Source organism: Nicotiana tomentosiformis, chromosome 5 (genome assembly GCF_000390325.3).
Source record: "Nicotiana tomentosiformis chromosome 5, ASM39032v3, whole genome shotgun sequence".
Classification (NCBI taxonomy): domain Eukaryota; kingdom Viridiplantae; phylum Streptophyta; class Magnoliopsida; order Solanales; family Solanaceae; genus Nicotiana; species Nicotiana tomentosiformis.
In genome coordinates this window covers 7,224,468-7,241,022 of record NC_090816.1, presented here as the reverse complement: position 1 = coordinate 7,241,022, position 16,555 = coordinate 7,224,468, and the positions used below count along the sequence as shown (strand labels likewise).

Here is a 16,555-nt window from a genome sequence, read left to right as displayed (position 1 = left end):
TTCTGAATTATTTCTACTCCATCAGTTATATTTTACGTAACACTTTTTATTTACTAATTTAAAAAAGAATGCTATTTTTATACTTACAAATAATTTAGTTTTAAACTTCATATTATTTTATAGTTACAAAAATATTAAAATAATACTTAAAATTATAGAAAAAATATTTTTTTTCTTATTTTAAAGTTTCACGTACAAGCAAACACTATCTTTGCACAAATAGCCGGTTGAATTCGCTGTTTATTTTTTTTAGCCGATATGCGTAGATTATATATTAATAATATATGATTATACACAAATTATATATGAATTATACATATTTTAAATATTTACCGATTATATTTAATTTAAATAGTTTTGTAGACAACTATTTAGGTTAATTATTAGTAAAAAAAAAAAAAAAAAAGCTAAATAAATAAGTGATTTGGCCATGTTTTCAAACCGACTTGAAAAGGTCCAGAAAATTTAATAGCCATAGGAGAAGTTTTCTCCATTTCGCAATAAACTCGCAGAAACCAGACAAGTGGCATCCTCTTTGGCTTCCACCAAACAAATTCAACGACAACACAACAACTAAAAAAGGGGACAAACAAAAAGGAAATTAAATTAAGGAAAAAATCACCGTTTAAAGCAAAGAAATAGCAAATTGCAAAACAAAAAGAAGAAGAAGAAGAAGAAGAAGAAACAATATGGCTAATAACTTGAAACTTGCAGCAACCATGTCCAACTCCATTAATTCTGCTCGAGTTTTAGTCCCTGCAACTAGTTTTTGTATTTCTAGATGCTTTGTTAATGCCACAAGACCTTCAGAAATAGTAAGTTTCAATTTTTCCATTTTAGTTTTTAGATGGAAAGAATAATAAGTGTTCGAACCAGTTTATGAGTATTTAGATTATTTTTTGGTGAGTGGTTTACGCACAACTTCCTAACATAGCATCAAGTAATTTTGTTCATCAAAACTTAGGATAGATTAAAAAAACTCAGACTACCCGGATCTGACAAGTGAATCGAAAGTTGAATCTACATTGCATCTCACCGAAATCGCCCCATCTATCCGGAGTTTGGTTTCAAACTCCGATTCGAACAGGAGTAGTACGCCATGCTAATGTGAATCGCCCTATCTATCCACGAGGAGGAGCTTGGTTTCAAACTCGGATTCGAATAGAAGTAGTACGCCATGCTAATGTGCGCGTTGGATGATTCACATCTCATATGAGGACTCATAGCCCAAGGTCAACAACGCAATTATCGGGGGCATGCTCTATCGCTGAGCTAATAGTCCGTCGTGCTGGGGCTCGCTATGCCAAAAGCGAGAGAAATTAAACCCTATCCCTTTCTTTCCTTTTTTCGCTAGTATTTTGGTCTTAAATTTACTTAATTCATTGGCTGTTAGAGCACACTCTTGAAAATATATTTAGAGTTTTTTTCTTAATATATGTTTGTTTAATTTCCTCTCAAAGTGATGGATTCGGTTGTACTGTTCTGAACATTTTCTTGTACTTTCCTTTCTCTTTTGGAAAATATATAAATTTTACAGGCAAAAGTTGATAAAGAAACAGCCCAAAAGATCAAAGAAGCAGCAGTAGCAGTGAAGGAAGGTGCTAAAGAAGTAAAGAGTGTAGGTGAAACTGTCAAAGAGACCGTCTCTTCTAGTGCTGGAGATGTAATTCCATTTATTATTTACAATTTGTTTGTTTTTTCCGACTTTAATTTTTCCTAATTTAATCAGATCTATAATTCTTCCTTCATGTTTGATTATTTTGTAGGATCAAAAATCAATCATTAATTCCTAATTTTATTATCTTAATATATACTTGACAACTTATTATGATTCTTAATTTATTTTGATTAGGTAATTTCAGAGATGGGAAAGAAGGTGTTGGACAAGGCAACAGAGAATGAAGAGGAAGAAAAGGGTACATGGGAAACAGTCAAGGAAAAAGTCGTTGGCAAAAAGTGACTGCAAAATTAATAGGCATTTGGTTTTTCACGATTTTGAATGTCTTGAATTCCATTTTATTAAAATATTTTACCTGTTTATTTTATCAGATTTTAGTTGGTATATTGTAGTAGTAATCAGGCTGGAACTCTATCTATAATATAGTCATGAATTTTGGAACACTTAATTTTGGCTGATAAATGGGTCGATTCGGACCCGAACCCGTAGACTCTTAGCCCGTGGGTTCTTAACCGGGCTGAGCCGGTTCACTTTCTTATAGGGGTCGGTCCGAATTTTACCCATTAATCAAAACATGTTGATCCGACTCGGACTCGTAACCTGTAATCTCTTAAATTGGGCCCTAATGGGCCGAATTCAATTTAATTAGAAAAAGTTAAAAACTAATAAATGATAAAAATTTCAAACTTTATACATAGATACGAACTTGAAATTACTACATGTCCTTGAATCCGGTTAAAATTAAAAAAAAAATCATACTTTATTAACATTAAAACTTGAGAAACATATGAAATTCGACTATTTGTATAACTAATAGTCTAAAACATATGGAATTCGACTATTTCGACAAGATGTCTCATAGTGTCTCATACTATATTCTTTCTTTAATGTTGGATTCAATTTTTTACCACTTGTCTGAATATATATATATGTGAGCTGGTCTGGGCCGGTTGACCTGTGGTCAGCTACTAGTTCGGGTCCGGTCTGGTTCAGTGGGTTAAAATATTATAGCCCGGCCCAGGCCCCTTAAATTAATGGGCTGCTCTGGTTAGGATTTCGTGGGTTATGGGTCGGTTAAAGGGTCAATTTTAATGGGTTATATGGGTCGGCTCGTGGGTCGACCGGGCCAATTTGACAGGTATACTGGATATATACTTTATACGCATTGAGCATTCTCAGTCCACCTTAAACTACTTTATAAAGGATTACAATGAAGTTTTGAGATTTTTAAAGTAAATTATTAAATTAATGTTTGAATTAAAATTTTAAGCACAAATAATCAATACTTAAATAATTTTAATGATAATCAACTATTAACTTCGAATTTTAACCACTAATAGAAATTTCAAGCTTTTAGAATTGAAGAACTATGATGGTTTTGTTGAAAAAGAAGAAGAGACGGAGAAGGAGCTAAGAGTTTCTTAATCCAAAAAAAAAAAATCATTAAACTTAAAGGGCCAGTTTCGTATGTTTGAAAAAGTGGGGACAAAAATAAATACCATTACCATAGAGGGACAACCAATGTAAAAACTTGAAAGTAAACAGTGAATCCACCTAGTTATTTGTGTAAAGATCCACGAAAACGTAACCACAAGATAAACCAGTCAAATCTAACACAATTCTGTTGTCAAAATAGCACGGACTAGCGAGTTTTTGGACTGATAATTGAAAAATAGCAAGCATTTGTAAAGTCATAATAATCATTATTTTGCTAAAATACGAAAAGTTCCAGCATAATATGCGGGATTATGGAACTCCTGCATATAAACTTCCAGTATATTATGTTGGAACTCCAGCACGCAGAAAGTTCCAGCATAATATATTGGATTATGGAGCTCCTGCATATAAACTTCTCGCATATTATGTCAGAACTCCAACGCATTATGAAATTACTGCACATTATATTTGGAAGCTCATATGTAAAAAATTCTAACTTCAGCATATTATGATGGAATATTTCCGGATTTTTAAGAGTGTTTTTGTTCGGATTTTATCTTTACATAAGAAAGTTATTAAATTTCGATTACTTTTGAATCTGTGACTATTTTTCAATTATTATTTATAAATCTGGTTATTTTTTATTTTTTCCCGATTCTGTTCAGTAAAAATTGCATGAGGCGCCCTATTTGGTCGCCCCTTTTTAACTTATACCCGTTTTATTTTACCGTTTGCATCCGTACCCCTTTTTTTTTGTTAAAAGTATTTTAAAAAGACTATTTTGCCCTTCTTTAATAAAAGACTATTGACAAACCGCAGGACAAAAACTTAAGCATGTATAGGCTGAACTTTTAGCAAATAAACTAAAAAAATTCAGCTTGTTTAGACTGAAGTTTCGGATAAAACTCAGAACAAAACTGTAGACTGCGTTACAAATTTTCAGCATATTTTGGTATGAAATTTTAGCAAATAAACTAAATAACTTTAGCATGCATTAGCAAAAACTCTTTAAAAAATTACATACTGCAAGACAAAAAATTAAGCATGTTTAGTCTGAAATTTTAGCAAATGAACTAAATAACTTAAGCATGCTTAGTCTGAAATTTTTGCAAATGAACTAAATAACTTAAGCATGTTTAGTCTGAAGTTTTAGCAAATGAACTAAATAACTTAAGCATGTTTAGTCTGAAATTTTAGCAAATGAACTAAATAACTTAAGCATGTTTAGTCTGAAGTTTTTGCAAATGAACTAAATAACTTAAGCATGTTTAGTCTGAAGTTTTAGCAAATGAAGTAAATAACTTAAGCATGTTTAGTCTGAAATTTTAGCAAATGAACTAAATGACTTAAGCATGTTTAGTCTGAACTTTTTGCAAAATGAACTAAATGACTTAAGCATGTTTAGTCTGAAGTTTTAGCAAATGAACTAAATAATTTAAGCATGTTTGGTCTGAAGTTTTGCAAATGAACTAAATAACTTAAGCATGTTTAGTCTGAAGTTTTAGCAAATGAACTAAATAATTTCAGCATGTTTAGACTGAAGTTTCAGATAAAATCCATGGTAAAACTGTAGACCACAGAATAACTTCAGCATGCATTAGCATGAAGTTTTAGCTTCAATGTAAAACAACTTCATGCTATATTAGCATGAAGTTTTAGCTTCAATATGAAACAACTTTATGCTACATTAGCATGAAGTTTTAGCTTCAAGGTGAAACAACTTCATGCAATTGTGATTTTGAAGATGAATCTGGACAAGTTTCTGATTTTTTTATAAAGTTGTTGAGAGGAGAGGATGAGATCGTTTTATATCTTATGTCAGATGTGTAATTATCATATTATTATGAATTTTTTGTGAGATGACTACCAAATCAATAATTTTAAAAAATATAGTACAAATTAAAAGGTGACACAAATATAGGGTACGGCTGCAATCCCCCTTTTGTTCAGGAGGCTAAAAGCCCAATAGAATACGGGCCATTTACAATTCACAATATCCAAACCCAGTCCAAAAGCATATGGGCCCAAAGTTGAAGGTATAAATAACAATGCACCCTCCTCTAAAAGGAGGAATTCAAAATTTGAATTTGGCAGAGAGGGAGAGAAACAATGGCGTCGAAATCAGATATGAAGGGTTTCTATAGGCAAAAGAAGAATAAGAATGGTGGGATCACTAAATCAACAAATTCAAAATCACCATGTGCTGTTACTACGAAGAAATCTATTACCCCAAAGCAAGCGGCTGCTCTCGGCTCTGAATTTACCCACTCTCCAGCCCTAAATGTCCACGGCTCTCCCAATTTGCAAGGTAAGCATTTTCCTTTGATAATCCATTTAGATTATTTTCCAGTGTTTGATTGAGTGTAAAGTAATTTACAGATCAATTATCATACGAATTTATGTGATCAGTGGTGTTGGCGTACGCCAGAATTTTTATGTCACATTTAGAACGGATAATTTTATAATGACGTTGCAAAAAAAAAAAAAAAAAAATTAGATCATATCAGCTACACTATTCTAGTACTATTTTTGAACTGTATTCAATAATACCTCATAATTATAAAGGGAATTTAAGTTATCAGTAGAATATTTAGTTTGGTGTTCTAGCTGGTTTGAAATCTTTTGGAGGTCACGAGTTCGAAACTTCCCTACTACCTAATGATTTTCAACAGCTGAAGCTCAGAAACTTTAGAAAAAGAAATTCCATTCGGTATTGGGGCTCCAACCCGAACCTTAAATCTGTAAGTGAAGCTTCTAATCGGTGTATTTAGCGAACTTTTCGGATAAAGCGGTGTCACGTGGCAGCGCTTGGCCTAACAGTATGTGATACAGTTTGACTGTGTGCGGAGTTAAAAAATAATGAAATTTTTTGAGACTTGTGGTCTTAAAACACGTCATAACATTTCGGTGGCAATAAAAGTTTTTCGGTAAAGGTAAAATAAGGTGTAAAGTTAATTGATGCCAAATATGGAAATGTGTTCTTTTTGGAGCAGACTAATAAGTAAATAGTGCCATAAAAGTGGAATATATGAAGTATATGATAGTATGATGATGATTTTTCAGAAAGATGTTTTTCGTAGCTAATACACCTAACACTACAATTTCCCTCGCCCCTTATCGGTTTGTATTGATGTTGCGTAATGAGTACGATATATTTTTGGCCGTAGTGTTTATTCCCCTTGTTGTTCATGATCAGATTGAAACACCTGCAACTTGTTGAGTTTGCGCTTATAATGCGTTCGCCTTTTTACACGTCGTTTTTGGTTTGAAATGCCAAATGGGATGTTTGTTTCTCCATTGTTGATGGAATTCGAAATGATAAGTGTGGAGTATTAGTTATTGACCGTACGAAGCAAATCCGAGTACTCCCCTGTTAAATTATATGGCACAATTTGACTGGAACGGAGTTAAGAAATAAGAAAGACTTTTGAACACTCTTGATGTCTAATTATGTACCTGTGCGTTAATTTTGTTCATTACTCTATGCTCAAAGTATACTAAATAGAATTACTCTGCACAAATTTCTGATCAAGATAATTTGCAGTAAGAAGAAATCAAGATAAGACACTTTCAGTTAATACAAAGACATATGCTATAACCAATTTATACACGGTATCAGCTAATCAATACTAATCGACATGCATATGTAGTTATATTTTATTTGGAAATGACCATTAGTAATATATATTCATATTACATTTGAACAACATTCTCTAGCCGAGGGTATATCGGAAACAACCTCTTTGCCCTTCCAGGGTAAGGGTAAGGGTAAGGCTGCGTACATCTTACCCTCCCCAAACCCCACTTGTGGGAAACTACTGGGTTTGTTGTTGTTGTTATTTGAACAACATGTTTTGAAGCGTTGTGAAATTGAAAAGCAGAAGATACATTAAAGAGGCTTAGTTTAATAGCACTTTGTGAGTTGTGAAAGAAAAATCGTAGACGATTAGTCATTAGTCGATTTTTAAGTTCTTATCCCTTGGGCTTTTTATCTTTTGACTATTTCCTGCATTGATATTTCTCAAATGATGGACTGAGGGATAAGTAATAAGACCATATCACTTGCTATCAGATACATGCTGTGCAAGATCATTGATCCTCATACTTTCTCATCCTGCTTAATCCAATGAACCAAACGTTCACTAAAAGACCATATACGTATCCTACGATGTCAAATTATAATTGACAAACGTGCACATTTTTGTGGAGATGATGTTGTTTACCTCATTCATGAACTATCCTCTCTCTTGTAGCGTACTTAACTTTGTACTTATTGTTTGACCTCCTAGGCTTCCCATTGCTAACGCTGGAATAGTGGAATCGACACACGCACAATGTGCATGCATATTTTTTAAGTATTTCACGCATTTTTAAATTGTTTGCTTTAATCATAAGAACTTCCAACTAGAAATTTGCGAGAATGTAGTAAGAGCACCCAGGTAAGTTTTTTTCTCCTAATTGATTAATGGTATAAATGAGTTGCGTACAAGGCTGCTGAAATTAGCTTTTCGATGAGTTGTCTATATAGATTCTATATAGCTCTTCTTTCTCAGTCTTCTCCTCTTCGTTGAAATGCTGCCCAGTTCTTCTTTCACTGTTTTTATGCTGCCCAGTATTTATTTTAATATTTTTAAAAAAAAATTCCGTTTCACTTCAAAAAAGCGAGCGCTTTGCTTCTCGCTTCTCGCTTTAAGCGAAATGGGGGTTGTCGCTTTTCCTCGCTTCACGCTCTTCACAACTCTGATATAGAATGACAATAGACAAACTTGCTGCTATTCAAGTTGAACAGAGATGCTCAATGAAAATCATCAACATAGCCAAGTAAAAATGCTAGTAATACTATTCTTGATTGTACTGGTGAATTATCACAAAAATGCAATCTCCCTTAGAAAATTTCTGATAAGTAGTGTGATTGAAAGTCTTCTTTGTATGGTGTTACCAGGGATTGTAGATTGCAGAATTTTTATGTGTCACTGGTTGCTATTTGTATCTTAGTAATTTTACTTGCAGAGAAACTAAGGAAATACTCACACTCTATGGACACTGCCCGCAACTTTTCACTTATTTTATAACTGAACATATCAAGAATATATATAGCAAGCTTCTGATTAGTATATCTTCTACTCTCCATTTCTCTTTTTTCTTCTTGTAATACCTTTTCTTATACCAAAATTTTCAGATGATTATGACAGGCAGGAGGAATTATTAAGGCAATTTGACTTGGATATGGCTTATGGACCAAGTCTTGGATTGAGCAGATTGGACAGATGGGAGCGTGCTAAAAATCTTGGTTTAAACCCTCCTAGAGATGTGGAGCCTCTCTTGAGGTCTAACAAGGTTCGGAATGAATCTTTGTGGGATGGACGCGTTTAACTTTGTTTAGTCTGTTGATTATCATCCAGTAACTCTTGTATTACTTAGTTTTCCTTTTCTGTTGGGGCGGGGTGGGTCTTGTTCTGGGTAAAAAGTTACAGCATCTAGCTGTATGGTAGTTTCTTTACAAATGTTTTGTTTAGTTTATTCCTAATATAAGCTTCGTTAAAGTTTGTTGTTTCTTGTTTGGTTATTCTGCTGCTGAAAAGTACCTATGCATATTATTCGATATTTTCATCTGAGTTCTGTATACCAAATGACATCTTAACTGATGTAGAGAAACAAGAAGCTATTACTTGGCTTAACCCTTAGCATTGTTGAAGAAGTGCTTTGTTGCACTTGTCAATGCATAGGCTGTATCTGCAGCTAAAAAAAGGGCACGTGACCGCGTCTCTAAAAGCTCGTTTAACACGAGTACCTGTTTTCGTCATTCATTATGCTCTTATGTACTTGATGTAGCGTGATAACTTATATGTTGTTCTATATCTCCGTGAATCTGGGAAGTTTTGCTTGCGTAGTATTATTTGGGCTACGTGCTGAAATTGAGAATACCAGTTACAGTATCTATTATCTAAAGAGGATTAATCCTTCCAGTTGTATCAGCCATTGTTGGCTAATCCCAATCCTAGATAAATATCTCATCTTCTGTGAGCTATGGTATGACACTGGTTGACGTATGAGATTGTTTTTGCCAAACCTGCTCAAGTCTGCCCTGTGTTGTAATTAGCAAAACGGAGTAATGGACGTCTTTTACACATTTCGAGTTCTAGGACAAATGTATCATTTCATAAATGATTTGATCGCAATTGATCAAAAAGGTAAAAACTTACAACTATCCATCAAGATGATTATATTGTTACAACGGGTGAAGTTTTGTGACTATAGTATGAAAAAAAAAATAGTTTTGGGACTTTGAATGGGAGCTTGGAGCAACGGTAAAGTTGAATCCATGTGATCTATAGTTCATAGGTTCGAGCCGTGTAATCCGCCACTGATGCTTGCACCAGGGTGGGCTACTTAAATCACACCCCTTAGGATGCGGCTCTTTTCCGAACCCGGCATGGACGCTGAATGCACCACGGTGAATTCGCCACTGATGCTTGCACCATAGTGGGCTGCCTACATCACACTCCTTAGGGTGCATCCCTTTCCCGAACCTGGCGTGAACGCTGAACGTTTCATGCACTGGACTGTCTTTTTTTAAATTGTGCTATATTATTCAGTACTCTTGCATTCCATAGGTTACATAACAGTTCTGATGTAAGCTAAGTTTACAACTTTAAGTTGTCCAATTGAAGAATAACGCTTTGTCTTTATTTTTTGGCCCTAGAGGTTCTTTGGTGCTAAAACTCACAAACATAATCGTTCAAAGTAATTCTTTTTTCAAGTGCCGCACATTTAACTAATTAAAACAAATAACTAAAGTATATGCATTCTGTGAATTCGTGATCATCTATCATGCGTAGCAGTGCAGCCACTAATGAACTTTAGACTCCTTTTTATTCTCTCTGAACTCCACTGTTTGAGATATGTTTAGCTTTTAACGATTACTCGCCCAACCTGATACCCATCTTGGAGGCTATCATGATTAACATGAATCATAATGGTGTAGATTATTTTTTCATTGGGTTTTAGTCGATAGCGGCGTCATGATTTTCACTAAAGAGAGTTAAAATTTTAAAAAGAAAATACATGAAAATGTCAAGAAAATTTAATTCATACTATATAGTTGTTTCAATGTGACATATAGGTCACGAATTCGAGCCGTCGAAATAGACATTAATGTTTACATTAGGATCGGCTGTCTACATTATACCTAGGGCCTAGGGGTGTCAATGGATATTTAAAAATTGACTATACAGACCGAGCCATACCATACCGAACCGATTTTTAGGTTTATTTTAATAAAACATTAGGTTTTTATATAAATCTATAACCGTACTGATAATTAGGATAAGTTTTTTATTTTATGAAAATAAATCGAAAAAATACCGAACCGTACCGAATAAATTTACATGTGAAAAATATATTTATATATTAAGCTTAAAAGTAATAAAGCATTAATTTTTTCCTTGGGCCTTTGAATTATGAAAATGGTTACAAGCCAACAAATAATTAAACTCAAAATCCTAATTTCCAAACCTATTATGCTTCTCATATTGAAACTAAATTATTTTCAGCATATTCACTAGCAAGACACAAGGGCGACCCAACCATTTTCGTGGCCTAAAGCCAAACTTTATAAGGGGCCTTAACTTTTTATTAATAAAAAATATTTTATTTTTATTTGAAATCTATTTTTCTAACTTTTTTAGATGCAAAGTTATTATTAATTTTTATAATCAATTTCTCCTAATAAGTCTTTCTCAATTAACAATATAGTTGATTCATTTAATATATTTGAGACATTGACTTAGGTAAGGTTTTATCAATTTTAATTTTGAAACACTTTTTTTCCGTTGAAGCAACTATAATATGAGTTATTAACATTATTCTATAAGTAATATAGGTATTTGAAAAATAATCAAACCTTTTTATTTGATTGAGTATATCAATTAAATTGTTATCTTCTAATTGTACTATTTTTCTTAATATTTTTAATGCAGAAAATAAATCTAAACTATCAATATCGGGTTGATTATTATGATTTAAGGAGCATTCAAGACAAAGGCAATATTTTTTCAAATTTCTATCATCTAGTAATCTCAGTTTTTACCGCTAAATAGAAAACCAAAAATATTTTCATATGCCTCTAATTGTTCAAATCTATTTTAAATTGAAAAAATAACCTTGTCTACTACTTTCTCCAATCCATAATAAATGACTTTTTTGGCTTTTATATTGGTTCAAAATAAGTGTCCTTTTATATAATCGAGAAGAAATTAACTTTATTTTTTCAAAATTTGCCCTTACTTACATATCTCTATGCGTCAAGCTAACAACATATAAATTTTAATTAAGGATAATTTAATCAAAATATATTTTTGTTCTAGGAGCCAATATTTTCTTAAGGGGCACAACAAATGTTAAAAAGTCATTTATTATGGACGAGAGAGAGTATGTATAAAAAGTAATTAACTCTAAAGAACTCTTCGAGAGATTTTGAGATTTCACTATTAACATTCTCCTCAAATTGTTTCTTCCCATATATTACACGTTTCTTATGAAATTCAGGTTCGATATTAATTTCAAATGCAATTTCCTTGGCAGAAATCAAAGCAGTTGCAAATCCTTCGTCACTACATTTGTTAAATAAAGAAATCAAACTTTTTCACCACATAACTTTTTAAATTTTTTTTTTTATATATAGCCTATTAGGTGTAAAAGAAATGGGGTCTCCACAAATGTGGGACCTAAAGCAGTTGTTTTACATGCTTTATGGACGGGCGCCCCTAGCAAGACATAAGGTATTCTAGCCATAAATATCAAACACAAGAAACTCTGATGCTCACACTAGATATAGGGCCGACTATAGGGTAAAGCGTCTAAAGAAAGTGCTTGAGGCCCCCAAATTTGGGGGGGGGGGGGGGGCATTTTTTTTAATACCAAAATAGGTTATAGGCTATTTTAAAAAAATAATGAGTAGTTTTTACCTTGAAAATTAGATATTTTTTTTTATAAAAGGAAAGAATAGATGTGTAACTAATTGAAGTGAGCGTAATACTTTTTATAAATGTGAATTTCTTTCAAACCTTTTTTTGTATGAACAAAAAATCTAACAAGTGAAATTATTATATTCCACTTTTTACCCATTTTTTTCATCAGAAAATATGTAGTACTAAATCATATTTTACACTATTCATTTTTTTTCTTGGTTTGTCCAAGAGTTAATCGCTCGCATAACTTTATACTCTTATATATTCTCTTTCTTGCTTTTTTCGGATTTAAATCTGATAACTTAGTAGGAGTAGTATTATTTAAAAACCCATAACTTAAAAGTACTATTGATATCATATATCGTGCATTCTTTTTTGTTTTTTCCTGAATTTTCAAGCATTTTGTGTTATTGAAGGAGCAAAAAGATATCTTGAAATCAAGTCATCATTTTTCTTGAATTATTAAATTCAATTATTATAACTTTCAAGTGTTATTATCATCTCATTTTATTCTTACTTCATAGTTATATATTGTCTTTTATTCATTTATTAGAATTTAAATATGCCACGAAAAATATGAATCAAGTTGTTCAAAACTAAAATAAAAGAGTTAAAAACTATTATAATATTGTCCAAAACATTTTTAGGAGAGATCGATTATAAAAAGTTATTAATAATTTTGTATCTCATATATATATACACACACGTATGTGTGTATGGTTTTTAAAAAATAAAAATAAAAATAAAGTTTAGGGCCTCTTATTTAACATTGGCTTTAGTCTACAAATATTGTTAAGCCTTCCCTGACTAGATATAGAATGTTATGATGGTGATTGAAGCACTTTTCTCAGCTTTGAAGGATCACATACGAAATATCTCAACCGACTGTTATTTTATTCAACAAATTTCGGAACCGGATGAAAAATTTTTACTCAACTTCTTGACATTAGATCATCTTTAGGCGTTTACTAATCTATTTTTCTGGACGCGCTGTAGAGAAACAAGAAAATTGCTTTTCATTTATGATGCTCATCTTCTGTACAATGTGTATATTTATACAAGTATTTGGAAGATAATAGAGGACATGTACAACTATATTTAATTAAAAATGCTTAATTTCTATATATTTGTCCATAAGCACATGTATTTGCCCATAACTCTTTGTAGTTTACATTTGAATAAGATAGTTCTGGAAGGTTTGAGTGCCTTGCAGCTGTATCCAAATGCTACATGAAGTGGACCGGATTTTGGGCTGCAGTAATGAGCCCAATTCTTTATTTGAATTGGGCTCTTGACTGCCTAGTTATTTATTCTTATTTGGGCTGCTAACTTTGGCCCAAATAGGTAATATACCCGATAGACACATGTATTCTAGGTCATTTGAGACTTTGCTTGGCTTTCTCTTTTCTCCGTCTTCAATTTTGTATCGCCTCTTTTGCCCAAGGGTTTTCGGTATTTAAAGGTTCAAGGCTTGACTAGTTGTACGTGGAGACATACAAAGGGAAGGAATCAACTACAATGAGACTTTCAGTCCCGAGGTCAAAATGACCACTGTTAGATGTATTCTAACAGTTGCAGCCAAAATGAATTGGAAACTTTTTCAATTAGACGTCAATAACGCTTTTCTTCATGGTGATTTACAGAAAGAGGTATACATGAGATTTCCACCAGGAATGACTTCACCCTCTGTTAATCATGTTTGCAGATTAAAAAAGTCCTTATATGGACTTAAACAGGCTTCGCACCAGTGGTATGCAAGACTCACTGGTGCCCTCAATTTCAAAGGTTATTCCCACTCTATTAATGACTATTCCTTATTTTTCAAAAAGACAGCTTCCGACATTTCTATTGTTGCTGTTTATGTAGATGACATACTTCTAACGGGTAATGATATTATAGAACTTTCTAAACTAAAGGCATTTCTCAATTCAGAATTCAAAGTCAAAGATCTTGGAGAGGCAAATTATTTTCTCGGAATGGAAATATTACGAGAAAAACAGGGACTAATTATCAGTCAGAGAAAGTTCACTTTTGACCACCTTTCTGAGTTTGGTGTCCTTCATTTACGTCCAGCTTCATCTCCACTAGACCCTAGTTGCAAGCTTCGTGCCGATGTTGGTAAGCCTCTTCACGATCCAACCATCTACAGGCGACTAGTGGGCAAGCTCAATTTTTTAACCCATACTCATCCTGACCTATCTTTCGCCGTTCAGCATTTAAGCCAATATATGCAAAATCCGCGTCAATCTCATTTTGATGTCGGTCTACACTGTCTCCGATATCTGCTCTCTTCGCCGGGGCTTGGCCTCTTTATGAATCCAGACCACTCTTTACAATTGCTCGCTTTTTGCGACTCTGATTGGGGATCCTGTTCGGAGACACGTCGCTCAGTGAGTGGATTTTGCATCAACCTCGGAGGATCCTCTGTTTCATGAAAATCAAAGAAACAATCTTCCATCTCCCTTTCTTCTGCAGAAGCCGAGTACCAATCTATGAAGAAGGTTGTTGCAGAACTCACATGGCTTGTACGCCTTCTAACAGATCTCTCAGTTCCCCCTTCCTTGCCAGTTTCTCTTCATTCCGATAGCCAGACAACTCTTCACATAGCAAAGAACCCGGTCTTCCACGAACGGACGAAGCATGTAGATATTGATTGTCACTTCGTCCGCCAACAGTTCCTCGTCGGTTTAATCTCTTTATCTTTTGTTCCTTCAATATCTCAACTCGCAGGCGTATTTACAAAACCTCTTTCTGGACCTCTGCACCGCTCAATCATCTCCAAGTTGGGTGTGCTTTCTCACCCCTCCAACTTGGGGGGAAGGGGGTGTTGGACCGGACACCCTTGGGCAAGAAAGAGGCGATACAAAATTGAAGACGAAAAAAAGAGAAAGCCAAGCAAAATCTCAAATGATCTAGAATACATGTGTCTATCGGGTATATTACTCATTATGGCCAAAGTTAGCAGCCCAAATAAGAATAAATAACTGGGCAGTCAAGATTCCAATTCAAATAAAGAATTGGGCCCATTACTGCAGCCCAAAATCCGGTCCACTTCATGTAGCATTTGGATACAGCTGCAAGGCACTCAAACCTTCCAGAACTATCTTATTCAAATGCAAACTACAAAGAGGTATGGGCAAATACATGTGCTTATGGACAAATATATAGAAATTAAGCACTTCTAATTAAATATAGTTGTACATGTCTTCTATTGTCTTCCAAATACTTGTATAAATATACACATTGTTCAGAAGATGAGCATCACATTCGTCAAGCTCGTAAACTCACAATTTAACTCCAAAATCATTGTTGATTGATTAATGAATATAATTCAAGCTGTGAACCACTAATTATGCATTCTCAGATAGGAATAACGCTTAGAACTTAATTACAAGAATATAAGTATATTTTAATAGATTAGTAGCACAATGAAATTAGATAGAGAGGAGTACAAATTATTTTTAAATAACATTGAGTACGACTTTTTCAAACCCATTGAACTTTCATTCCAAAATATATGTAATTTGGGTTCTCTTGACACTTACCATTTATGGTATAGTCTTTTCGCAATTTCAAATGGCTTCCAAAAGATTAGTGCGTTTTTTTAAATGCTAAAGAGTAGTGCTTTAGAAAGTTGAAAGTAATAAATATAAAAGAAAAGTTAAGAGAAGAAGTTGACCTTTAAAAATAAAAAATAAAAAAATCATTATTTTTCACATATTATATAATCCTTGAATCTTGATGAAACCTTGAAAAACATATCTTTTCTATTTAAACTAATATAATAGGTGGGCTATCTTTTATTATAGTTGTCAAATCATAAACGCCAAGTCTAATCAAATAAAGTATTTACGAAAAAATCTGGAATTAATTATGTACTTAATCACTAATCTATCGCTAAATTATTTATAGCTAACAAATATTTTGATAATCTATTGCTAATTTATTGCTAAATTAAATAATATTAGCGAAGAATTTTATAATTTTATTGTTTAGCTATAGAATTTGTCCGTCGTTAATTCTTATTATTTAGTAGTGGCTGACATATAAGAAAAAAAGTAGGCACAAGAACTATGGTGGGTGAATTCATTATTGTCCTATGCAATAGGAGGAAATATAATATGTTTACCTTGTTTATCCAACATATTGTTAAAAGTCTATTAGTTAAATGATAGCTAAAACACTTACAACCGTTTTATTCCTCCAAACACTCCAAATGTTCACCACAAAGTCAGGTGGTACAAATAATTTGAAACAGGAACAAGGATTTAATTGGTGGAGCTCATGATATTTTGTCATAACATTTTTTCCTAGTTAAGATATAAAGAATCTCAAGATTTTTAACTATAAGTATCTAATGTATTCCATTAGAAGCTTAGGATAAGATACTTCTTAAAAGGAAAAGAATATGAATAGGGAAAAGATGAAGCATATCCACGAACCCACCTTTCTTATTTACCTTTGTAAAAGT

At 33.1% G+C, this 16,555-nt stretch overlaps 2 protein-coding genes across 2 annotated transcripts; both read left to right on the top strand.

Moving 5' to 3' along the window:
* The first annotated feature begins 598 nt into the window (after positions 1 to 598).
* LOC104102133 (uncharacterized) lies at positions 599 to 2,126 on the top strand. Its single transcript, XM_009609769.2, has 3 exons — positions 599 to 815; positions 1,538 to 1,663; positions 1,853 to 2,126. Exons 1-3 carry the CDS (start codon positions 690 to 692, stop codon positions 1,958 to 1,960), a joined length of 360 nt encoding a protein of 119 aa, XP_009608064.1. The 5' UTR covers positions 599 to 689; the 3' UTR covers positions 1,961 to 2,126.
* A 3,053-nt stretch (positions 2,127 to 5,179) lies between these two features.
* On the top strand, positions 5,180 to 8,668 carry LOC104102128 (uncharacterized). The gene is made up of 2 exons (XM_009609765.4): positions 5,180 to 5,423; positions 8,295 to 8,668. Exons 1-2 carry the CDS (start codon positions 5,225 to 5,227, stop codon positions 8,486 to 8,488), a joined length of 393 nt encoding a protein of 130 aa, XP_009608060.1. The 5' UTR covers positions 5,180 to 5,224; the 3' UTR covers positions 8,489 to 8,668.
* Positions 8,669 to 16,555: the final 7,887 nt, after the last annotated feature.

Coding starts and splice junctions, on each gene's coding strand:
- LOC104102133 (XM_009609769.2), top strand. CDS start 690: ATGGCTAATAACTTGAAACTTGCAGCAACCATGTCCAACTCCATTAAT. Junction 816..1,537: donor CCACAAGACCTTCAGAAATA/GTAAGTTTCAAT, acceptor TAAATTTTACAG/GCAAAAGTTGATAAAGAAAC. Junction 1,664..1,852: donor TCTCTTCTAGTGCTGGAGAT/GTAATTCCATTT, acceptor TATTTTGATTAG/GTAATTTCAGAGATGGGAAA.
- LOC104102128 (XM_009609765.4), top strand. CDS start 5,225: ATGGCGTCGAAATCAGATATGAAGGGTTTCTATAGGCAAAAGAAGAAT. Junction 5,424..8,294: donor CGGCTCTCCCAATTTGCAAG/GTAAGCATTTTC, acceptor CAAAATTTTCAG/ATGATTATGACAGGCAGGAG.